This window comes from Phaethon aethereus, assembly GCF_964289735.1.
Source record: "Phaethon aethereus genome assembly, chromosome: 12".
Taxonomy (NCBI): Eukaryota; Metazoa; Chordata; class Aves; order Phaethontiformes; family Phaethontidae; genus Phaethon; species Phaethon aethereus.
The window spans coordinates 21,969,730-21,995,353 of NC_138588.1; the positions used below are offsets into that span (position 1 = coordinate 21,969,730).

General features: G+C 40.1%; 2 protein-coding genes across 4 annotated transcripts in view; one reads left to right on the plus strand and one right to left on the minus strand.

Annotated features, from left to right (window-relative positions):
- The window catches only part of NPTN (neuroplastin), a gene marked incomplete at its 3' end in the record, with an annotated part of 58,316 nt that extends 57,136 nt beyond the window's left edge, over positions 1-1,180 (plus strand). For 2 of the 3 annotated variants that reach the window (XM_082005253.1, XM_082005254.1), the window contains 2 exons: positions 605-626; positions 1,120-1,180. In XM_082005253.1, coding sequence (XP_081861379.1) covers positions 605-626; positions 1,120-1,180 — 83 coding nt within the window. The remainder of the gene's footprint in view (positions 1-604; positions 627-1,119) is intronic. The other variant, XM_082005255.1, reaches the window with a different exon arrangement.
- Positions 1,181-1,271: 91 nt separating this feature from the next.
- Positions 1,272-25,624, minus strand: REC114 (REC114 meiotic recombination protein). Its single transcript, XM_082004883.1, has 6 exons — positions 25,208-25,624; positions 24,612-24,701; positions 11,320-11,403; positions 6,827-7,000; positions 5,004-5,072; positions 1,272-3,015 (listed from the first exon to the last, which is right to left on the minus strand). The coding sequence occupies exons 1-6, from the start codon at positions 25,424-25,426 to the stop codon at positions 2,854-2,856; spliced, it is 798 nt and encodes a 265-aa protein (XP_081861009.1). The 5' UTR covers positions 25,427-25,624; the 3' UTR covers positions 1,272-2,853.

The window sequence follows — 25,624 nt, forward strand, 5'->3', positions numbered from 1 at the left end:
CTAGCCACGGACCGCGTTGGGATACTTGAATCAAGTACTGCACCCTCAGCCGCCTCCTAACCTGGTCCGTTCTAATTAGACGTTGAGAAAAACGGAATATGTAGAGGTTGTATTGTCCACAGGGGAAGGTGAGCGTATGGTGTATATACCCTGTCGTGTATATACCCATCAGAGTGGCTTTAAAATGTATATATATTTATTTAAACAAACAAAAAAATCAATGCAAGAAAACAACCAGCAGGATTTTACAACTGAAATGTTGGTTTGTCTTCCCATCTATTTTTTATGAGATTGAACCACTGGAACTTGGGGACAAGATGAGTCTGACCATATTGCAACAATCTGTCCGCTAGAGTTGCAGTTCTTCATGACAAGCATTCAAAGTGTTAACTAAAACCATTGAAGCAACATACCTGCCATTAAAACCCGAATCCAGAAAAAATAACTCCATGAATCTTTGCACTACCGAGTGGAATGGCCTTTAATGCTGTAGATAGATCGGTTTGCTGTTTGCAGTTCAGCCGGTGTTAACGGTGCGGAGACTGACTCTCTTTTCTTTCCTTTCCTTGTCTTTCCCTGGATTGCATCGGAATTTTTGCTGCAGATGATGAACCAGCTGGGCCAATGTAAGTGCACTTTAAGGGGGGGGAAAAAAAATTACTGAGCTTCATCTGAGGGTTTATGGGAGTTATTACAGGACATCTGACCTATGTTACGTGTGACGTTACTAATGGTAGTACACTACTAATGGTAGTTTTTTGGTTGTTAGCATTGGAATGAAGAAAAGTGATAGCTGCAAGGTCCTGGCCAGAAAAACACGGCCAAAGGAGTTGGAAACAAACTTTTGTGTGGTCTCCCCAACTGCCTGGTGTGGCAGATTTGACGTGGGTGTATTTTTTACAAATATCTTAAGGAAATGGCAAAGTAGTGGGGGGGGAAGCTTCAGCTGTAAAAAGGAAGTGGTAAAACTGGGATGAGAGATGCGGGAAGTGGATTGCACGGGGCAGGAGGGTGGCACCATACAGTCTAAAAGTCACGTTGTCTTTAGCCACTTAAGAGGAGGAAGATGCTGTTTAACTTTTGGTCCATTATTGTTATTATTTTTTTTTATTTCTCCAGGAAAACCAATTCTACAAACAATCATAAAGATAAAAACTTACGCCAGAGAAACACAAATTAAAAAACACTCATCATGTAAGTATGACTCACCCCCGTCTTGGAAACGGTCAGGCTAAAGTCCTCCTTTTTCTGTAGTGGTTGGGGTGCGTAAATACAACTCGTTCCACATCTTAAAAGGTCACCGGCTGCCGGGAGGATGGCACTAGCCTTCCTGCCGCGCTCCACAGGGCACCGGGGGCTACCCGGAGATCTCTGCCATAAAATACGGGGGTAGTTTAACGATCCGGTAGCTGTTGAACTCTTACACCATCACTACTATTGTAAATAAAACTTTAAAAAGCCCCAAACCCTTCCTCATTCAGCTAAAATCTGGAAGCTAACCTGGGTTGGTTGGGAAGCCTTTATCTTCTTTTAAGACCGAGACGGATGTTACGCGCTTTGATTGCACGCCGTTACGGCACGGGGTGTTGAGAACGCTGCCGGGCATTGACTAGCACCTTTTCTCATTTCTTTTTTAGAGCTTTAAGTTTCTGAGAGACTGATGGCAATATGACCTGCTAAATTTAAGGGTTGGAACTCTTGGTTCTAGAACTCCAGTTCTGTCTGAGTTATTTTATTTTTTATTCTTTTTCCTTTTCAAGTGAGCAACAATATGACTGTCTAAAGCATGCCTTATTTAGCCTCTCCTGTAAGGATGACCTAGCCAGATAAACTTCAATAATGCTTCAGTGTAGAAGGTGTAAACTATTTTGGTCTTGATGTGCTGTGAATGTTGCTTTTTTTTTTCCTTTTTTTTTTTTTTTCCCTTTTCTCCTTCATCTATTTAAACATTAGAACTAGTATGCCGGTTCACGCATGCGCCGTTTTTTACTTCCTGTAGCTGTTTAAAATTGGCAAAGCTCTAAAACGCACTGCTGCCATCTAGTGATACTTTTTTTTGTAAAGTACAGCAAAACTTAAAAAATATATACATTATATATTTATATTTTGGGGAGAGGGGGAAAACCAAAATACAGTAATTGTGTTTCATTTTTAAGCTGCTGATATTCATTCCTTACTGTATGTCGGAAAGAAGAGAGAATTATACTGGTTCTGGTACTTAGAGAAGTAATATAAATTGAAATTATCTTAAGGGCTTAACCTATGTAGAGAGTGTCCTGTAATCAGACTTCAAAAGCTGGAATGGTTCGACGTGGTGGAATGCAGTTGAAAACAAAACTTCAGTTTATAAATATATATATATATATGATTGCTTTTTCAGTGATTTTTTTTTTTTGTTTTGTTTTGTTAACTCATGTAAATTCTCAAATCCTTTTGCACTGATGTGTTCAACATATTCTTGTACATTCAATTCAGGCACACTTTTATAATTTTCTTTTTTTTTTTCCATTCATTTGTTTAAATGATGAAATGTTACAGCATGGTGATATTCTATGCAACTAGTTATACTCCTTAGTTTGACACTGTAATTTCTCATGATTTAAAGATTGTAGAAATTAGACCTAACAGGGTTCTCATGATGTGCGTAACTGTAGATGCATGAACTTGTGTTCTGTGTATTTGTTGAAGTGCAATGATGTATAAAAAGTGGATTCACCTGTTTTTAAAAATAAAACACTGACAAAAAAATGCCCGAGACTATTTTTTTTTTCCCCTCCCAAATATTTAATTGCACTTAAGCTCGAGTCCTCCAAGTGCTGGCTCTCCTGGAGCTTATATTCCAGTTGGTGTTTCTCAACCTTCTGTGAGTTTTTTCAATTCCTTCTCCACATCTTCCACAAAAGCTGGGAAATTCTGATCCATAAGACACAAGCGGATGAAGGGCCCCAGCTCTTGTGCGCGCCAGGCTGCATGCCGATACACGAGGGGGAGCTCAGACTTCTTTTTCAGCACAGACTGCGAAAGTAAAACCAGAGGCGCTGCGCTATTTTTGTACGTAAAAGGTAACGTTACAGGCATGTTTTAACAATGCAGCTACATTTTTCAGGATTTAATAAGATGCATCTGCTTTGTTATTAATGCTGTTTAAATACTTTTTATCAGATATGATTTCTGCATGCAAATGTGTTTTGTTTCTGTGATACCTAGCTTCAATTCCAGTTAGCTTTTACGCAACTTTAAATTCTTTTGCGATTATTTAAGTCAGAAATGGCAATTTCCTGGGTAACACGGCTTCCTCGTGAACAGCCCTTTTGTGTAAGAGAAAAGGACCCTGTGTGAGGTGTGTGTGCTGCCGTTTGAATTGTGTAAGGGTAATCAAGTATGCGGTTCAAGGCTCTTAATTTAGCAAGATGCCTTTCAGAGGTAAATTACAGGGCTTTTTAAAGAGTTAAAACATCCTTTTTGTGCCCATTTAACCCCCTCCTCCAGCTTTTTCCCTCAGTGGTGGGCAAACTATGTGCATCGCGTCGCTTTTCAGTGTAAAACCAGTGGTAGCAGAGTGGAAGGTGCCCAAGGTCATGTCCTGAGGTTGAGGCGCTGCTGCTCTCATCCATTAGACATGCTGGAGAAATGCAGAAGTTTAACAGACCGGTGCCCGGGCGCTTTCCGTGCTGCTGTTCCTACAAGAATCGGAAGCAGCTCGAGTGAAATTTTATTGCGATGCACAGAGGCAGCTGGGGATCAAGATGAATGGTTCTGTTACTGGGGGGAAATAACAGGGAAATGACCCAGCTGAAAGGGGGAGGTCTGAAGTTTAAGTGGGGAAAAGAAGTTCAGCCCTGAGCAAACTGTATGGCAAGCCTGTGGGCCAGGGCATGGGAGATCCCAGCTCAGAGCACAGTCATGTTACAGTGACCAAGAAGTAGAGGAGGATGTAGGAAACTACTAACCAGGAGTCGTCTTGTGATGGGGGATTTGTTAAAGTAATTCAAGTGAGATGGATCAATGCGTACCGCAAAGGCAGGCCTCACTAGCAGAGCGCTTTGGTCAGAGGCAGGTATCATGCATTCGTCTTATACAGGGACCAAAACCCAGCAGTTTTTAGAAGATAAATTCTTTTATAACGTTGGTGTTAATTTATGTTTCTTAGTATTGCCTCTTAAAGCAGAGATGGGTCAGGAAAAACACAGCTGCTAAAGTAAACCGCCTTGTTTGATCAGTCTGGCTTGTTGATGCGCACTCGCTGCATCGTACAAGGACAGTAACAAAACCGTTGGGAATGAAACAGCACAGCCTGTTAATACCGCTCTGGCCCCTGAGAGGGGAGTACAGGGAGCTCTGCTTTCTGAAAATAGAGGTCTCCAAAGGGCTTTTTTGGGTTTAAGAGAGGACAGATTGGCAATAGGGAGCAGAGGAATCGTCCCTCGTACTGCTGGTGTGAGGAAACGTTGACTTGATCATTCTATGAATATGGCAAAAGGGTAAGAAAGACCTGTAGAAGCAACTGCACAAAACCAGAGGCTGGAAAGAAGAGAGTTTTCTCCTCGGTCATCTGATTCCCTACAGTTCCAAATTCACAGTAAACAAGCAACAGTGAACACGGCTTTACCCTGGACTTCTCAGTTAAGCTGTCAAGGGAATGATGGGATTGTTTTTGTTGCAGGCCGAGGATGATCGATATTTTCAGACTTAAGCTACGACTGCAGAAGTTATTCCTGCAGTCAAAGAGTGACAAAGTCGCTTACTGGGATGTGACCTCTGGGTAGTTGTTTTGCTCTCATGCAAATGGGGTAATTACACCATGACATAGCTGGCTTTGCAGCCTACTTCCCAGCTCCAGATCACAAGATCCTGGGTTTTGGTATAGATGATGGCACCCTGACTTTTGGTGAAGACTTTTACCAGATGTTTATGGCACATAAGATATCTTGCCCTCTCTCTGCCCGAGAGATTCAGTTACAGGATCTAAATATTAGTTTGTTTGTTTTTTTTTTTTTTTTTACCTGTGCTAACTGTGTTACAGATCTTCTTTCTCCAAGGCTTGTGCAGGAATCTGGTAGAGGCTCATCTGGCTAGAAAACAGCAAATGCAAATAAAGGCTGAGTGTGGGTATGTGCAAGAAGGGGAGCGGTTCCATTTTTAGAGATAACGGGAAGAGAATGTGCTCGGCTACCTTATGCAGTAAAAAGGCATCTTTTTATGGAACTTTAATACACATCTGCTCAAGTCTGTAAAAATGAAAGATGGGAAATAATGGGCCTGCAGTTAAACTGTCATGTCTAAACTAAGAGAACTTTTAAACTACCTACTGGAAGTAACTTTAAAAAAGGCTGTGCCGCTTCCCTTCCCATGGGTCACATCACTGAAAAGATGGTTTAAGTTGTCAATTCTATTTTCTGAGCAAGGTTTTCAGTCTTAACTTCTGGAGCAAGAGCGTTATTAATGCCAGTCGTTGGTGTTCAATAGCATCCTGTCATGAAATACTTTCTTTATCTCTCATTCTTTGCTTTAGCCTATCGGGAAATGAGCAAAGCCCAAAGTATAGGTTATCTGCATAAAGAACAAACAATAAATCTTGAGTATCAGCTGTTGAAGGTCTCCCATATGCCTTCCTGGAAATGGTGAGAGTCAAATTAGCAATGTATTTTTTTTTTTTTTTTTCCCCCTGCACATTCTCTACAAAATGTGATTCCACCATCCAGTAGAGTCCTGTCATGGCAGTGACATAGCTGAGAACTTTGACATTCCTTTTTGAGGCTGCAGTCTTGGTCCTGATATTTTTATCATATACCCAAGAGCTATGCTGGCTAAGCTAGCTGCAAGGGATGGTTTTTTTAGAACTGGTAAATGTGATCCTCTGGATACCCAAGAGAGCATATTAAATGTGTCAGGTTCAGCTCAAATTGATACAGTTGCTTATTTACAATTATTAATACTGCAAAACAGGAGTAGGTAAATGCAAAAAAGAACACAACTCATGGTTACTTAAATGGCTCTGATCATGACCCTGTGTATATTTGAAAGTCTGCCAGGTGGGTCCCAGCAGCATTTGCTGAAAACCACACTGATAAAATTGTGGATGTTGGGTTTTTTTGGTAATTATTCAGCTCTCCTCTTCTGCTCCCTATTCTCGTTTATTAACCTCAGCAGAAACCATAGAAGTCTTCCCCAAACTGTACCACGATCCCATTGGGAATTGGGAAACAACGCTTGGCTGTAGCGTTTGCGGCTGTTTCTTTTAATGGTTAGTAACTTCCTGTGTTTGCCTGAGCCTGGCATCAATCGTTCCCTTCGTTTCCAGGCTCCCTAGCTAAGGAAAAGTTCAAACCCCAGAGCAAAGCTCTGTTCCCCACCTATAAATCTCATTCCACACGCTTGCTAATATTCTTCCTGTGATCACAGAAAATGTGTATATTAATTTATTTTGGTTATTAGTGACCTTCTGGAGGCCAAAACAAAGGCATCAGATTGCTCTGAGGTATATTACAGTAAGCTTGAGGAGCTAGAACCACTGTTTTCGGCACTGTTCTGTTGCCTTTTTTTCCAGGCACGCTAAGAAAATGGGAAGAGGATAGCCAGCTTCAGCAGGCGACTTCCTGAACAGCTAGCCCTGTTCACTAACTAGGTTTCCCTGCATGTAAACTGAATTTTGGGTTGCCCAAATCATATTTCATATAGATGGACTCATAGCTGCAAGAAACTTTCTTCAGAAGCAAAATCTGTCTTTTACAGACCTAACACTGCTAGCTGATTATTTTTCTGTTTCTGTATGCTCTTGCTTACTTACTGTATATAGCACTGATGGATTTTGTTCAGTGTCCTTCACTTGATTTTCACCATTAGCCAGCTGACTGAGACTGTGGTAGAGCTGCTGGCTTTGCTCATCAGTTATGTGAACTGGTACATACTCTGCAAGTTTCTGAACGCAACAGCAGCAGTGTTCCAGCATCTGTTCTTTTGAATCTCCACCAAACTGAACACGAAACATGCGGCATTCATTCTGCTCAGAAACCAAAGAGAAATTAAATGAACTGTGAATCCCCTCCAAACTATTTTGAGTTCATTAAATTCCTATTTGTTAAAGTTCGGAAGAAGGCGATACATTTTTTGGATTCCTGCACCAACTTAAAAACAAAGAAACAAGTTTTCCCTGCTGTATCTTCATTTTTCCCAGCAGCTAAACGAGAAGACTACGATTTGCCGTACAAAAATCAGTTAAAAAAAACCCAAGAAAATGGTAAGTGAGCAGGGCCACTTGTCAACTAATTAAAGGTCTAGCCAAGAGAAGAAACCTTGCCATGGTGACAGAGTTTTTTTACATGTATAGCAGGGAAATAAAGTTCTTATTGTTGCTGCAAGTAGTATCCTAGAAGGGTATGCCAACTCTGAACAGTTATTTATGACAAAAAATGAAATTAAAGGAAGTAGAAGTTAACTTTGGCATCTAAACTGGAAGTTCTGGGAAGCGTACGTTCCGTTTAGGATTCATGTTCCTGTCTCCATCAAACCCAGCCTCACCTATCTACCTGGTCTGTCTGTGCGTAGCTAAACGTACAAATTCAGTTTGGCGCTGCAACTGAATGCTGCTGTTCCTTGAATAGACGGTTGATTAGGAGTGCATGAAACTCAAATGCATAACTTTACATTTTTAGTAGTATTTCACGATTTAAAATTAAAAAAATCTGGATAGGACTTGACCTCCAGTCTAGGTTGCCATGCGGTACAGATATAAAAATAATTTTAAGTACATGAGGTCCAGCAAACTGCCTTGAAAATGGCGGGCTAAAGAGCCTGTTGTGCACGATAAGCTTGTCCTAAGCACATTCAGCTGATGTAAGGCAGATACATATTGAATGCGCTTGTTTCGTGAGTGAATTAATAGGACTTTCAGTTTGATCTTGAAATTTTGAATTTAAAACACAGCTGAAGTACTAGAAAAGTAGTAAGCTAGGTCAGTCCAAGGAAAACTTATTTTGAGTCTTCATCTTTCTGAGATTTCAACGTCAAAACCATTTCTTTTTAACAACTAGACACGCTGCTAGACTGCTGATCACATGGATACAAGGACATCTTTCACTTTAAAGATTTTTGTCTGAAAGATGAGCCAGCTCTTCATGACAGCCTGTGTGTTTACATGCATGTTATTTTAAGATGCTTTTATTGCATAAAATGATTTTTAGGGCACTGTAAGCATAAAAGCTTGTAAAGGGGAAAAAAAATGTCAAAAATTTCAAACTGTAGCACTCCTTTTCCCAGTGGCCAGTTACAGTTTCTCTAATGAACGAAGATGTCAATGTAACTGGGTCAGCTTTTCAAGTAACTGAGAAGTGATCTGTGGATATGCCAGACAGGTGAGTTCTCATTAAAATGAAAGAAAGGTAACTTGCATCTTAACTAGAATTTCTTCAGGAGACTTTCAAAGAACGCTTGGTTTAGTTATTCCTACATCCATTGTCAGTCTGAGCTATTTGTGTTGCCCTCTGCTTTTTCACAAGGAATGTTAAATACTTACGATTAGAGTTTATAAACAACAATAGACTTTATAAGTTGAACCTTTTTCCTTTATAGAAGGAGAAAGCACTCAAATTCAGCTAAGATGTGTCAAATTTTAGCTTAAACTGAGTACTGGGCAGTAACACATGAACCATACGGGAGCTCAAGTATTAGAACAACCTTGAGGTCACTTGGATCATCAAATGTGCATGTCTTCCCATGCTGGGGAAGGTGAGCTCAATTAAAACACTCTGAAGGGAAATTACCTACTACAAGAATACAGAGAACATTTGTCTTGCTACTTTTTACTGATTGTTTCATATAGAAAAGCTTTTATACAAGAGTCAAAGACTAATGTGAGAGAACAGATTACTAGAGATGGAGCCGTATGAAGGGCAGTCACAGCCACGCAGCTGTTTGTTTCAGCTAAGTGTAAGACACAAGTGCTCATCCAGCAGGTACGGACAGCTTCAGAATTAGACACTCGAGTGCTTCACCGAGTAAGATTTCCACTAGTACAACTGAGTTTCAACAGCGATCTGTGACGGGCGTCTTCTCTACATGTCTTGTTCCTGTAAGTATATGACCACTAAGCTTCTCAAAATATAGTTTAGGAACGATTTCTGCTAGCTAGGAGTCCACAGCACCCTATTAAAATCGTATTTCTTAAGAAATGAGTAAGTTTCACTATAAATGCAATATTAATGACTTATAAAAAACAATCAGTTAATGTTCACTCAGTTTCTTCGGCAGTACATGATCCCAGTGATGAACCTCTGTGTTTCTTTGACATGGATTATTCTAAGACTGGAAAGCAGGTAACATACAGCAACAAAAACAAGTGTAGGAAAGAAATAAAATAACTAAAACCAGTAAAGGAATGAAATAAGGCTGAGAACAAGGAGCACGAGGTAAATCAGAAATACTTAGCTGCCCATGCCCCTTAGTTGCCCTGTGCACTCAGATACAGGAACTGGTTTTTGAAAACCTAGCTTGCGTTCCTCTGCTTAAATGGCTTCTGCTTGACTCTTTCCTTACTTAGGTCTACCAAGGTTGAGCCGTAACCCCTTACGCGGTGTGGCTGGCTGCCTGAATTTTTTAAAAAATATGTTTGAAGATTAGCATGGTGGCCAGATACACTGACAGCATTTAAGGGATCGCTTCAGCTACAAGTTAGGGTATCAAGTAGAGAAACTGTATGACAGGACCACTGGAGTGCCACTAAATGCACTTTTAAGTCATGTGAATTTATGGTAAGCAAACATTCAGATGCACCAGATGAATTTAAGACTATGTCAATACTCCTTTTCTGAACTGTCCCTCAGGGCTTTGTTCAAGCCTCAAAGTGATTGCGATGTTGATTTTGTGTTTCTTGTGAGATGCAGCAGAATCCCTTAGCACTGTGCTGGGGAACTGGTTCTAGTAACTGTAAAGGAAAGTGGTGATCTACTGATTCATGAGAACTAATTCCTGCATCAGCTCGATAGTCATCTTCAGTGATACTCCACGTTTTATAAGAATCTGACAAAAATCAGAGAGCAAAGGTGGTTTGGTTTCAGGCAAGCATAACCCATGAATTTAAAACATTTTAAGATACTTGTTATGCATTTCCTAGTGGCACCATAAGACTAGGCTTATTCTGAAACGAGATGAGTCCTTCTATTTGAACAAAATATACCATGCCTCACATCTCCTTTACCTTGCAATTAGCAAGGCATTTCCCCTTCTGCAACCTATATTGTTGCAGCATCCTATAAAGAAATACTTACATGCCTTTCATAAAAGAAATCGGATAAAAGATCGAAACACAGCTAAACAGGAATTTTTACACTTTCCAGCTACTCTGGATATTGCTATTATCCGAAATTACAATAAGCCAGCCTGTACCAGAGTTCCTGTCAGGGGAGAATGCCAGAACATCTTGGAACACTTGAGATGTTTTTATACCTTAATAGTTTCCGTGAACGGGGCAAAGAGTTAAAACTGGTCTCTTGCAGCTACTGAACAAGGGGCTCAATCTTTTTCCAGATTTCCTGTTTCTAACTTAGAGAGGAATTCTCTTGTCAAGTAGAGATAGTTACACGAGAGGAAGCTGTTTCTGCTGAAACAACAAAGCCTAGAAACTATAAGGGGAGAAGGGAGAGCTCTTCTCATTCTGAAACGGGCTTTGCTTCTGGAAAACCTGGTGAGTGCTCAGTGTAGATGAAGAAGAAACTTCTCAGAGTTCATCTAAAAACCAGGAAAATGGAGATTTATACATAAGTTGATAGCAAGCAAGTGCTGTTTAATTACTTAAAGGCTAACCAACCACTTTTCATGAGATCTGAGGGGAAGATCAGAAATCTAGGTGCCTTTCATTGCCTTGCATACCAAATGTCGGAATCACCAGCCTGCTACTACTGTGCCAGGGGCCAGAAAATGGCTAAATAATTGTTTGTTTGGATACCTCGTTTGCCAAAGTGCAGTATGACTCAGAAGCAGCACACTCCTGTACATGTAAGAGAATAGTTTCATCTTCTTAATTGTTAGCAGTGGCAGAGAGATTGTAAAATAAATACTGGTCTAGCTGTGTTAGTAGCTGACTCTGAGAAAGCAGTCTAAAAGACCTAAGTATTAGCAGTTACGAAAGACATTAAGATGATTCAATCCATTCTTGCTTAGTAGCTAGAGTTAAAAAAAAAAAAAAACAACAAACAACAAAACACACTTTAATTTATGTAGACAATTTACAGTATCTCAGAACTTCTGGTTTAGTTTATCCAATATTAAGAAATCTTATACAGAATTCCGTTAGCTATTAGAAATACAAAAAGCAACTCAAGTTACCTTTGACTGTGCGCAGAGCAGCAGGCAGTCTGCTCTTCTTACTATTTTTAACCACTTGTGGGAATCAATTAATGAAAAGCCTTCCTGAAATAAAGCAGAACACAAACCACTTGCACAGCAAACATGCAACACTCAGAAGTACACTTATGTGATGTAATTTAATCTCTAATGAAGATTAGTCATCTGTATACATGCAACTTTTGTATCTGTCAAACGATTGCCAATATGTAATTTTTACCGCACCGGGAATTAAATCTCAATCTGTAGCTCCAGTAACAACACTATGTCAGGGTACATTCTAATTTCCATATTTATTTTACATTTGTATTTGTGCACGTTATGGAAGCCTCTATGAAATGCATAATAAAACAGCTGCAACAGAGAGCTTTAAATTCTTGTGTCCCACAAAGTTGCCCGAGAGGGCAGCAGAGGGCAGGCAAACCTGAAGAACGGGTCAGCAGTTGGTTTATCTAAGGCTCAAAGATGCATTTTCTCCAGATGGAATTCAGGTAAACAAGAAGCAGCTTTGATAACTTGATAAAGACATTTTTATACTCCAGTTGCATTAACTGTCAGTCTCTTCAGAGAAGACAGACTGCTCAGCATTCTGTAAAAATACCCCAGGAAGCTGAAAACATCATATAAAAATTGCGAGGAGTAATAAAAGAGGTGATGGAGTGTGTCTCCCAAGGCACTTCCCACAGACTGCCACATAGTAGTTAGCAAAATCTAGGGGGCGAAAAAACCCAAACAAATTTAAGGGCAGGGAGGAAATTACTTAACTGTTTTATCTGAACTCGTAATGCTTTCAACGATCATGAATTTTCACACAGGCTGCTTTTCATAGGTGTCCTAAGGGTCAAGAACCACAAGTCATGTCCATCCTGGACTGCCAGCAGTGAGTTTTTGCCAGAGTTACTATCCATCTTACGCAGGTCCAGGCTGGGAAACCATCTGCCATTCTATTTTGGTACAAGAAGTCACCTCAGTAAGACACTGCTCTTTTAGTGTACTGGCACTGGCTTTAAAGTCTCACAGTAATGGCATGTAGATTTTTAACTGAACTTTTATGAGAGGAATGTCTAGCAAGCATTGCAGAGTTGAACCAAAGGCAAACGGGATCTCAGACACCTGCTATGATAGACTCCAAAATGCTAAGACAGCACACAAGTATCATTCCCAAAAGATTTGAGGCCAGAGGGAGAGAAGAATTTCCCTCTGCACTGTAAAAGCAGGTGCTGACAGCAGGTAAGATGGGCCACTCGCAGCATGTATGTTTGCACTGAGTGCACTCAAAATGCCTCAAGGTAGGACTTGCTAAGGTGTGAAAGGCCTCAAGGTCAAAAGAAGAGAAGACCTCTGTGACTGATGGGAGGTACCAAGCTATCCTCTACTCTTACAGGAATTAGTGAAGGAATCTGGATTCTTAAAAGGGACAAACTGCAAATGATAGACCTTGCAACAGAAAAGAACACCTTGGTAAGTCAGTGTTCTCCAGCCATACTATATGATGTAATTAGACTGCTGAAGCAGTGGAGCAGGAGGCTGCGTCTAGCGTGAAGGCACCCTTCTTCTACACAGACAAAATCCACTCTGATGTCAAATAGTAGGAAGTCTCCAAAGAAGCTCAGTTTGTCACACAGTCCGAGTTTGTGCCCGACACGGTAAAGGAAGCCTGTGAAATACCCTTGCTCCTCTGTACACCTGGCATTTTAGCACCCCTGCCTCTGGGGTGTGCAGTTTTAGCCTCTTCTGAGAGACCTGCCCAAGGAGAGCTTGGTAAGAGGACACTACAGTTGGGAGGTATTGAGCAGAAAGCCTGAGGAATGAGCTGAGATTAGTAGGTAAGAAAAGAACGCAGCACTGTTAGAATGTTTCTAGAATAATCAGTAGCATTTCATGGGTCATATTTTTAATTGCACTGTAGAATATATTGCTTTGAATTTGGCTAAAGATGTTTATGGCTGTGCAAAGTTTGGTCCCAAAATATTGTTTAATGCTGAGAATGGAAAAGCATCAGCAAGTTAAGCTAGCGATTGTGCCCAGCAGGAAGTTATGTCAAAAGTCAAGAATTTCAGTCACGCCAGCATCATGGAAATAGAGAGCAGCATCTGCCACAGGAAAAATCAGCATTAATTGTGCATATGCATTGCAACGAGGTCTTAATACATGGCTGTACAAAATATAAAAATGCAGATTTGTTTTGTGTACACGAGAAGTACTTTAGAGGAGACGTGGAGTGACACGCATCTACAATGCTTATCAGCTTCTGCTGTGCTCCTGCTGCCATAGTTGCTAAAAGGGATCTACTAAGGAAGGAAGCAAGAAAATCAGAATCAAAGTTAGAGGAGTGAGGTACAACCCTGCAGTCCCATTCAAGAAGGGGAAACAAGTAGTTCCAGAAAGCATACACAGTGCAAGAGTTTGAACGGGTGGGGGTATGCTCTCAAATCAGAACAGGGAAAGACTGGACATGTAGAACTAGAATACACAAAGCAAAAGCTCATATTTTAAACTGTCCCTTTCAGAAAACTGTATTCTTGATGTTTATACAAATAATCAAAATGTAGTAAACCAAGTGTGTTTATTTTTGTTGAATAAACACAAACTAATGTGTTTATTATGATCTTACCTTCACAATCAGGTGAATTTCATCTCAGCACAAGGACTTACTTCCCTCATTTAAAGCTGTAAACGTTGACATCTTTTAACTTGGTTACCTTGAGGGCGATATCCATACCTTCTCAAGGCACATGGGCCAATTCAGAACTGCCCACTCTGGATAAGCAGCCAGGCTGAGTCCTGGACAACCAACCAGTGTAGGAAATTGCATTGGAGTATGACGGCTGCTCGTGCTTACGTGCTTAGTGCTTCCTGCCATAGGGAATTTCTCCGCTGCTACTTGGTCTTCCTCCAGTAGCACCAGCAAGCACCAAAAAATGCCGTTACTGAAGTAATTCTAATGCCCCATTCTTTCACTAGGCCACTCTAGCTTGTGGCCACTTGTGCTTACTCAGTTCATTTCAAATACTGTTTCTGATACAAACCAAATGTGTTTGTTTAAATATAGCTGTTCCCATATTAAGTCTATTTTTATAGTGTTTTTCCTTTCACTGGAAGACTTAGGTAGAACAAATGTTGTCTTCTTAAAATAGTAACTGTTTTCAAAGAAATCAAAGGCAGCCAATGTTTCACTTTCCTACCAACTATTTCATTGAAAATTTCCTAGGTTGTCATCCTTTTATATGTAAAGGTAGATTTACCTTTACTTTACAAAGCTTAAGAAGGTAAATTCTTTACCTTCTGAGGTAAAGAATGCTGGGAAAAAACCAGCATTTGGAATTTTGATTTATATACTCCTAATTATTCAACTCCAAACCAAAACTTTAATTTACTGAAATGTAATTTACTTCAAGTGTAATTAATTGAAGAACAAAGCAGAAAGTATATCCTTTCCTCTTGCACCTTTGGTTGACTGTATATTGCCAAATGGAAATAAGTAAGTAAGAATAGCTAAACCAGATAGGAAAACTTGGTGCGGTACTTGAGTGATATGAGAGCTGATTTGGCACAAGCAAGCTACCTGGAAAAGGCAGGGGCATGTTTTAGACAGACTCAGGTTTGCAGAACTACTCAGACTGAACTTCATCGTTGAATTGTTAACATCGGTAATTGTCATTACAGTCAGGATCCTCTAGATTTTCCTCAATTCTAAGCAGCAAATAAGCCAAATTTTGGCTTCTGTTGGGTTCCTCATGGCTTTTCCATGTTACCTCAGTCAGCAGACTGTATTGCCTGTAAGTAGGTTACAGGCTGCCTAAAGTAAGACAAAATGAGATTCTCCTTAACAATGACAATTCTCTCTTTTGCCAACGAGACAGTTATGAATCTGCATGAATGAAGTTAGGTAAATGAATTCAGAGCAACAACAAGGAGGACCACAATAAAGCTGTCCCTTGTTTCATCACTCGAAGTTGAGAGGGTCACTGCCAACATCCAGGAGCTAGGCACAGGGTAGATCCTGGAAACTGCGTGGCAATATACTGAGATTGTGCTTTTCCAGAGATAATGAATTAAGGCTAAATCTGCTCTGGACATATGCACTGACAAAGAAAAAAGTAGTAGTCCCACCAGACTGCTGCCACCACACCAACAGAAATACAGAGAAAAAGCAGCTGTGGTCACTGTTCCCCCTGAGCAGACACCATCCATACCTGCTTTATGTTTAGAGTCGGGCGTTGCTGAGCAGTATTGGGCATGAACAAAGGCAGACAGCAGCGTAAGATTAACCGGGAACACAGACAAAAAAACTGGGCAGGAACACAAGACCTCCAATGTTTACAATTTGAAGATAAAAATGGCAGCGCTTTTCTAAGTTGGATCATTAACCTTCAATCGTGCATATACTCCTTCTGTCATTCTTCAGGGTCATAATTGTAAGAATGCTGTATTAAAGGAAAAGAGTTTCATACATCTCTGGCAAAAATCTAAGTCTCTCAGAGGGAGGACCCTGAGAAGAATTAAGCTGAAGCAGAAAAAGCAAGGCACTTCCCAAATATTTTGGAAGCAGGCAAGACACGACCACACCTTAATGAGGCAGAGGAGCCAATAACACTGGTCTAGCCTTACAGCCATCTAGTCTGTCATTAACTGGGAAATACTTTTGTTCTCATTTTACATTTCAGCATTCACAAAGCTGCTGGATAATGAGGCCTATGATCTCTGTTGGAAGGTACTGCATATTATTTATGAATATTTTTATTATTGTATCATCTAGAAACCCTATGGTACTAAGCAACATATGAACACAGGAACAGATTATCCATTTTATGTTGGATTTGCACGGTCTTTAGGCAACCCTATCTTAGCTAAAAAATAATAAATATTTAAGAAATGTTCTTTGTATAATAGTTCGGCTAGGCTGGCTTGCATCAACTAGTTTGGATTCACTCACTGGCAAGACAGATGTTTTCAAATGAAGCTGAACTATGTGTAAACAATAGCTTAGGAAGAAAAACTTTCTTTTTGCCACAAACGTTATATACTCTGCCTTTATATTACAACCAATATTAAGAAAGACAAACAAAAACCCAGAATGCCATGCACACGGACACACATTCTCCAGTTTTGGCTGCCTCTTATAATAGGTTCATGAAAAGCAATTAAAACAGTTTGTTCTTAGAGTTCACAGTTCAGAATGAATGTATTTGTTGTATAATGTAATGGATTAAGGAGTCAGCTGGGTATGCCACAGAGTGGGAATGTGCATTTGCAAGAAATGATGAGTTCAGCATGAGATCAAAGGAATTTTATTGTATTAATTAATATCCCAGTGCATAGCTGCCAGAGTGGTCCTGTCTGACAGCTGAAGGAAGATGGCAGAAGAGAAAAGCTAAAGGCCTCAGACAACATCCCGCTCGCACCGCTCTGATTCAGGCTAGGCAGCACCACCTTACACAATTCCCCAGAAAACAGAGCGATCTACTTGCAGAGGCCATGCTCTTGTTTCCAGGGAGGCACCTGTGAAAGTTCCTTAATCCCATCCTCATCCTTTCCCAAGGTAAGCTGCCAAGACCCAATCAGGGAGCAAAACTTAGCACAATACCCCTCGTGGTGCCTTTGCAGGGCGAAAGAAGAGATTTGGGAAAGCACTTTTCTGGGGAAGGGTAAGATGCTCTGCTGCTCTGAGCCCCCCACCTGCAAACTCGTGCAACGCTGCACAAAACCGGTAAGGATGGCTTCAACAACCAGCCATTTTGCCCAGACGGAGAGAGGCACTGCCCTGTTATTGTGTCATCCTACCCAGAACTCCGCTCTGAGGATCGCCACTCTGAGGATGTAAGGTACAGTGAGAAATCTTTTCAGAAAGAATATTCACTATCTAGATGTTGTGTGATTTACCAAGTTACAGATACCAAGATTCTTCTGACCTCTAATATGCAAGGTTATTATTTAACATTTATACTGATTAACACCTTGGTTATTCTCAGAAGCAACTAATTCAGCAACAAAGGAATGGCAGGAGTATTTCCAGGTATCCACTCAATGTGGTTAATACATCTGATAAAAGTCTGCAATGATAGAAATCTTGTAGTTGATAAGACTTCTATTAAACATTATCTCAAGAGACAGTAAAAATAAGCATGTGAGAGCAAACAGTCTGAAAAGGCATGTAAATAATGTTCAAGTATTACACTGAACACTAAAGGAGAGACAAAACTGAGACACTTGCAGAAAACTTTTGGTTTTAGTTGGAAAACATGTTCACAAGTGTTTGCTTGAAACTTGACATATAGATTGTAAATCAAATGCTTGTGTATATCTGAAAAACATTAATTTGTAACTCATTGCCTTCCTAAAAGCAAATGTGTGTTGCCATTTTACACTTTTTAAATTGAAAAAATGCTTCTTCTATTAAAAAGTGGAAGTGTTCCTTTCATTAATGACTGTAGAATAAAATTGTAATTCCAGCTTAAAACTAGAAGTTGTGAGAATTAAACTTTGAACACAATTCAAATCAAATCTTCATTATTATTTTGTAACACACCTATAAGTAGAAATTTTCTTTACGTGTATCTTAAAGATCTAAATAAGGCCAGATACATTGGTTTTTATTCCTGCAGTATGAGCTGTCTTGAAAACTGAGTCGAGAGTAGGAGTGTCAGCATGACAAAAAAAAAAAAATCATCCCCAGACATGACAACTTGTAGAGTGGGGGGAAGCAGAAAGTTGTTCCTGCAAAAATTTCCAAGCTACATGTCGGTATCCAATATGTCACGTATAGCATCTTTGGGAAGATGAGAGCACAGCATAAACTATGTGCTTCACAGGCTGTATATAACTTAGATCTTGGTGTAAGCATTAGCCTCTCAAAAAGATCTGCATAATATAGAATAGCAGGTGAAAGGCCAAAAAACTCAAAACCAAGTCAGACAGACAGCAAGCTAACTGGAATAAGGAATGAAAGGATGTTAAGCTCTGCATGCAATTTTTTTTTTACCCCCAATCTCGTAGAAGACGGATCTTAAATCTTGCTATTAAGCTTGTTTGATTGTGGAAAAGAACACATCAGGGCTGAACTCATTAAACCGGGTCCTCTGTCTCTACAGATGCAGGAAAGCTAAATGAAGTAGCAAATATCGGACACACGCAGCCATCCTCGAGACAACCATGACCAGGGGACTCAGCAACCGATAAATGTCTTTTGCCAAAGTGTTGGGTGCAGGAGCACATGCTGCCAGATGTCAGCTTTCTAGAAAGAGCTCCCCGAGACAGGTACCAACTACAGCCCCTTGAAGGAGTGAATAGCAAAGATAAGCCCCTAACTCAGGACAAACCTTGATATTTCACAGTGAGAACCTGAATTGGGTTTTTTCGCTAAACTACAATAGTGGCATTTGACCAGGGACCAACAGAGGTGAACTGGATGCTTGTGGGGTTTAGCTGGCTAAAGCTCTTCAGGGCATCCCGTTAGTAAGGCAAGTTAGGCAATTTCTTCTCTAATTCCTGATACAAAATATGTCCTTCCCTAGATCAATACCATAGATTAAACTCTAACTTTAGAGTTAATACATTTCATTAATAGACATCACTAGTCTTTAAAAACTATTCTAATAGTTGGGTTTAGAAGAGTTGAGGCAAGAGAAAAGTAAAGATTAGAAGCCCTTAAAACTCTTTACTGCTGCCAATCACCAGTACACAATCATTATACAACAGGAATGTATCATTATATCAAACATAAATGGGGGAGCTAAAGCAGAAAGATATTCAGCCTGTCCAAAACTATCACATCAAGACAGCATAAGTTGAAATAGGCACACTAAAATTGAAATTTTGGAACCACGACTGTGGTACTGAATAAGTTAATAAAACTAAGATTCCTTCTACTCTTTCAAATAGCAATCATAGGACCTGTAATTAAAAAAAAAAGTCTTTTTCTAGCTTTGCAATGTACTACTACTAAGCAGCATTAGCAACCTCCTCACTTCCGCAGGCTCCTGTCAAATGTCCTCATTTATTGCACAGGGACTTTCGTCTACCCAAAGCACTGTTGTGAATATCATCGCAAAAATTTGGTGCATAAGTTTCAGGCACTGCAAAGAGAGCATCAAGAACATCAGAACGTCTGCTGAATGCTTGCCTAATTAATGAGTTAGAATCTACTGCATCCTAAGCACTGTTAGCTTATTAGAAGTCATGAGGGGACCAGGAGGGCACTAAGGGCATTTAATCTACACTTTAAAAGATCAGGTCACAAACCAGTTACTCCGGGTTAATTTTATCCTATTAAATAAGTCCTCTTCACAATTTCAATTTGTTTAGTTTGTAGGCTATTAAGAATTCTAGCACCAGAATTAATTGCATTGAGTAAAACAGCAAAATATAATTTTCGTGATGAGCTGATTTGAAGGAGGGGAAGGAAATAAGAGTTGTGGTAAACAGAATGTGATGTATCTTGAGAGTATGGCCAGAAATTGATAAGAGATGCTGTTGAGATATTCCTGTAAAATTCCATTATCTACAGTAAAAGCAAGAATGAGATTTCTCTACTGTAAAATATGCATCTGTTAGGCGACACTGCAGCAAAAACAGGTCCTCTAAATATGTTATGTAATTTAATTCCAAATGAAGAACTTTGTTTAAAATAAAAATAAGTCAAAACACCCTTTGATTTGCATTACACATCAGGGATTTTTATGTTCCATGCTCTGAAGTTCCATTTACCCTCCTCTTCATTCCATTTAGCTAGAATCACAAGAAGTAGGTTGTATTTTTAAAGGAAAGCAGTTGTTTCCTTGTTAAGATAGTTTCAAGTATGTCTCTGGCAGCGTCATTAAAGAATACTTAAAGTGATCTTGAACGCATAACCATTCCCCAAAACTTTACCCATTAAAATAAATAATTTGGTTTTTTTCGAGCAACTGATGGAAACACTGAATATGTCCACGATTATTTGTTATAGTAGCATGGAAGTACTTTAATGACAGGTTCTGGAGCACTCTCAGATGCCGAGACTCAGTGCATATATTGTAGCATTTTTTTGGGCAAGAAAATAGTATTTCAACTTCCATTAGTGAAAAGACTGCTAGAAGGGAGTTCTTTAAATATTCTATTTTATTGCTCATGAAAATAATTCTGTAGTCTTCTGTATGTATTAAAAAAAAATCATTTGTTAGGATATGTGAATGTTTTATTGCTATTTTATAAACATTGTTCTTCGAAACGGATCATAGAAGAGTCATAGTCTCACTTGGCTCTAAATAGCTACCATTCTTTGGTAGGAAAAGAAAAGATTTCTTAATGCTCATGCTTTAAGAAAATAAAAAGGACTAAGAGAATACATAAATACATCCATTAGAGAGAAAATATTTTGAAACCAAGTCAGGAACATGTGAATATCCTTCCTAGAATGGATCATGTTAATCCAACCATCAAGAAATACAAGATTTCCATCTCTACACAATTCTTTCACCTCAGTTTTGTGCAAATGGAGTTGTAGTGAATATTGGATGTAGATGAAAGGTAGACACCAAAGAAGAGGATTCACCAAGTAAATAACTCCCACAAAAGCCATGTCCTCTTATTCTTACACTGACAGGAGAGTATGTTACAGAAAATAGTTCCATTTTAGGATTTCAGAAATCATCACTTGACATGAAAAAGTTTGATGAAAGAATCACTAAGCAATGCAACAAAATTATGCCTTCATCCAAAAAAAAGGGTACTTGGACCTATGGTCGCTAAGAGAACAAACACTGGGAGCTATCACTAGCATGTCGGCCAACCGAGGTTAGTTTAGCGAAAACTAACCATAAAGCTGATCAGCACCAAGGTCAGGCAAGCATTAGTTCAGTTAACAGCACTGTTCACCACAGAAGAATGAACAAAGAAAAGTACTATGTGAAATACAGAAACAGCCAAAGTCTAGAAGTTCACACTTTTCAGTCTGTGACTTTGGATTACTGTTTGTTAGAGGGGAAATAAATCCCTTTATTATTCATCCATGGAAGAATTACAAAAATGCGATATAGTTATTGAAGTTGAGAAGGAAATAGTGTCCTTGTCCTGCTGTAAGTAGAGCACAAGGAATTTCAATGCAAGTGAGTAAGGCAGCACGTATGTGTTGGAGAAGTCCTTGGCAATAAAAAGGAAATACTCAGTAGCCCAGGCCAGCAAGTAGAAATGAGCATACACAGTAAAAACACAAGCGGAATCATTCCAACAATTGCAGCATTCTATCAAACTTGATACATTCCCTCTGGAGCAGAAACTTACGCATTATCCTCCATGACAAAATGTCCATTGTAATGGACCCCCAGTGAGACGATTTGGTCTGTAACAGATTCAAGAGAACTATACGTACGTAGTCGTGCAAAGCCTGTTTAAATATTGTGACGGGTTTCTGACAACTCCTGAGAGCCAGAGACTAGAGGGAGATAAAACCAGTGAGATTAACCATTTCTACAGTCTGATTATTTCTACAGCTATAACATAGAGCGCACAGTATTGCAACTTGTTTGTCATACAGCATCTCAATAAGGAGTTTGCAAAATTTCCACCAGTGGCCTGTGCAGTTCTGGCCTGCTTTGAGTCTACTGCATTGTAAGGTGCTCCTGCTGTCCAGGTCCTGTTTTCAACAAGTCTTAGAAGATTTCTGTCCAAAGACTATGGTGCAAACTGCCCTTGGGCAGTTTGATGGCAATGATACTAAGTTTCTAATGTCCCTGCCGGCTACTTGAAGAAAACCATTCAGAGATCCAGCAACGGTCATACTTACTTTGATATTAATGCTGTTATCAGCTACTGGCTAACAGCATCACTGCCTGTGCTGTCTTTTTCAGCACAACCCTGCTGCATCACCCTTCTGTTTGATGACACTGGCTGCTTTACTTACAGAGATTCCACAGTGTTCTTCAAAGACTGAAAAGATACCTGTACATTGGGATTGTCCCAGGAAGAAGAATTTTATCACTGCATATCAGTCTTGCATAGTGTTGGGAAAAGGAACTCATTTCTGGGAGGGCACGTGCTTAAGGAACAGGCCTAAGCAGTAAAGCTAAGCCAGATGTGCTGGACCAAATCCCTCGTAAACAAGAAACCTAACGCAGTTCCGAAGACGCCTGCTGACGTTCAGAACTCGTGAATTGGGTATTTTCTAGGTTTTTTAGTGAGTCAAGTATGTTTAAGAGGAACGGTGGGAGGACTGCAACTGCTCCAATCTCTGAGAAATATAAATAGGCATAGGGCATGTTGTACCAATGCATTTCACACTAGGTTAGTTCTGTATGCACAGAACACATTTGCAGCATGATCCCGGTTACATGCACTGCAAGAAGTGCACCCAAAGGAATTGACAGGTTTTAAAATGCATATGACACCAGTTTTGTATACCTTTTCTCTAAAACTTAATAAAATGTTGTTAGTGTTGGCCTTAAGGTTGGTATAGAAGCATTGCCAAAATAATTTTTTTTAAAAGAAAAAAAACAACATTTTTTTTTTCTTGTAAACTGTCAGTATTAGATATTGGTCACATTTACCAAGCATGTCTGTTCCACCTCGATTCTGCACTATTCTTAGGCTGTGATCGTTACTGAGATACTTTAGTGTCTCTTCGAAGCTGAAACAGACCTGATAGATCTCAGAAATTCCTCATCTGGCATTTCAAGCAAGGCAGCTGCCTGAAAGCTTCACTAGCCACTAAATCCAAGAGCTACAAGAAAGTGCTTTTCTCAGCCAAGTCTTTATAAAGCTTTTCTTCTACTTCTTGCACTCATCCCTTACGACAGCATGCTTTTATCTGCCCATTGTTACTTGCCAGATTCAGTCTTTGCCAGACACAGTCTTTGAAGGGCTACAGCTTTTGTCTGTGCCTTGTTTTGCTCTTTAGTTAGTTACTAAAACTTACTTTCAGTTAGCCTTTATGTGGTTATTTCAAGGACATTCTAGAAAGTAATATGAGTCTACTAGTTACTAAACAGTTACAGCTGTCTCATTGGGATACTGAAAACAGGACCAGCCCCAGGAGAGGTGCATTCTACACTGATTCACTGCAAGCAGAATTTGGCAAGAGATGACAGCAAGTGTCACTTCAGTGGCAGGTTTGTTGCTTTTGGGTTTGTTTTGGGTTTTTTTTACCTATCTGGACTTTCAATTACTCCATTCCTTTTTCTTATTCAGTGCTACTGCTGAAATACTTTCCATGTCCCATTTTTACCTTGTCCAAAAACATTCAACTTGTCCTCACAAAATACGTGAGCCAAATATGTCTTGTATGAGGGATATGCAGACTGACAGCTCTCTGTTAGCTCATTCATTATCTATTCAATACTCGTAACAAACTCACAGGCCAAAAACATTCAAGGGTTTGTTGGTTCTTCCCTATACTTAGGAGATATTTCTGTAAGCTTAAGACTTTAAGAGGCACAGGAAAAACTAATTTGTAAGCTTATACATATTTAAAGCAACAACATACTCTCTTATGTATTCAGTAATAAAAAAAAGTCTTTGTTATTTTAATACTGAAGCATCTTCCAGTGGCTTGTAATAGCTTTCCAATATATTTATCAGCCAATTTCTACTTGTTATCATCACTGAGTACCAGCGATATGCACTGAATACACTTGATTCCACTTTCCAGCACAGGCCTTCTCTGTCATGAGCATCAAACCAACTTCTTCTAGATGGAGTTAACCTTCGGTGTCACTGTGAAATGCTTAGTTTAGTAGCTGGTCATGCTTAAGTACAAGCTACAGGAAAATCAGCTGACATAAGGCTGAAGTTGTTATTTTGTCTCCATGAATATAAACAGGTATGTTAGATCACATTACCCAACATAGAAAAAACCCCCATACCCTTTGATAAACCAAATTATCAAAATCAAAACACTAACAGGTCATTGGCAAGAAACTAGCTGGATCATACAGCAAACCTCATAGGGACTAATAGTTACGTACTTACCTATTTCTTAACAGTGTGTTTTCTCTGTTTTCTTAGGCAGAAGAATCATGAAAAAAACCCAAATGCGAATCCTTCAACACCAGTAGCACTTAGCATTACATCTTAATCTAGATTTTTAGAGCCGCAGAAGAGACACTGTTCCTCAGTATGAAATAATACATTTAGTATTATTCTGATAAAACGCAGAGAGAAAGCAGCACATGGGAATTACCATGAGCAAAATAAAATTGTCAGTTTTCTTTCAGTGGGAGAGAACATGAAGCTGAGAAGGGAAACGAAGTTAATCCTGATGCTAACGCGAATGGAGAAATGTTCCTTATACACGAGAAACTTACCAGTACTGTTCGCCCCTGGGAAATAAAGAAATGGCCAGATACAACAATGGTAAGGATAAGATGGCCTGACTCTTCATTTGATTCAAAAACCTTTAAAAAGATAGACAAAATAAAAATCTAGCCCTGTAAGCACAAAATCTGCATTTTCCATTTCTAGTGCAAAACAAGAGGTTTTGAAGGTCAGTGCTACAAGTCAAGTGTATAATTTACCTCTCAGTAATACAACTTGCCCTTCACTCCCACAGACAGAAGGTACATTTATGACTTTTTTTACTAACTGTACCTCCATATAAAGATTTAACTACTTTAAACAACCATCCGGACTCTTCCAACTTGATCTATAGTTTTTAATACCACAGGTCACTGCTGAAGGAAGGAGTATTTAAAAAAAAAAAAAAGGCCACTACCTGTCATATCATTGCTGTGTTTACTCTAATAGCGTATGAGGCAAAATCTCTCCCGATTAGCTCTAGACTTGCAAAAATATACCTGCAAGGCCGCATTTGTTACTGCTTGCTACACAGCGGCCTCCTAGACCCCACTGGAGCCAGTTACAGCACACCCAAGCAGCCAGGCCCCCCCGCGCCGCCCGTCACCTTCCAAGAGGAGGTGTTTTGCCCTTCATCGTCGCCGTCCGTCGGGGGTAGGAAGCGGCCGTAGCGCTTCAAGGGCCACGTTGTGGCGCTGCTGAGGAGGGAGGTGTCGCCGGCGCCGCCCAGCGCCGAGGCCTGCCCCGCCTCAGAGCTGCAACGCCCGCCCGCCGCCGCCATCCCTGCACTGAGGTGACTGCGGCGCTCCAACACAGGGAGCAGCATCGCGCCGGCGGCGAGCAAACGGGAGTTGAGCGGGAAGCGGGACCCAATAGGAGGGAAGAGAGAGCGCGTGGGGGGAACTCTTCACCAATCAGCGGGCGGCAGAGAAACGAGAGCCAATGAAGTAGCGCGCTCGGGCTCGCGCTCGTCTTGCCCTAGCGATCGCTCGCAGGAGCCCAGGTGCTTGTCGCTCTGCTGTGT

Excerpts from the sequence above, each read along its gene's own strand:
- REC114 (XM_082004883.1), bottom strand. The coding sequence starts at position 25,426 with ATGCTGCTCCCTGTGTTGGAGCGCCGCAGTCACCTCAGTGCAGGGATG. Across the intron at positions 11,404-24,611 it reads CCCAGGGGCGAACAGTACTG|GAAGGCTTTTCATTAATTGA; the intron begins GTAAGTTTCTCG and ends GCTTTATTTCAG. Across the intron at positions 7,001-11,319 it reads TGCTCTGCGCACAGTCAAAG|AATGAATGCCGCATGTTTCG; the intron begins GTAACTTGAGTT and ends GTTTCTGAGCAG.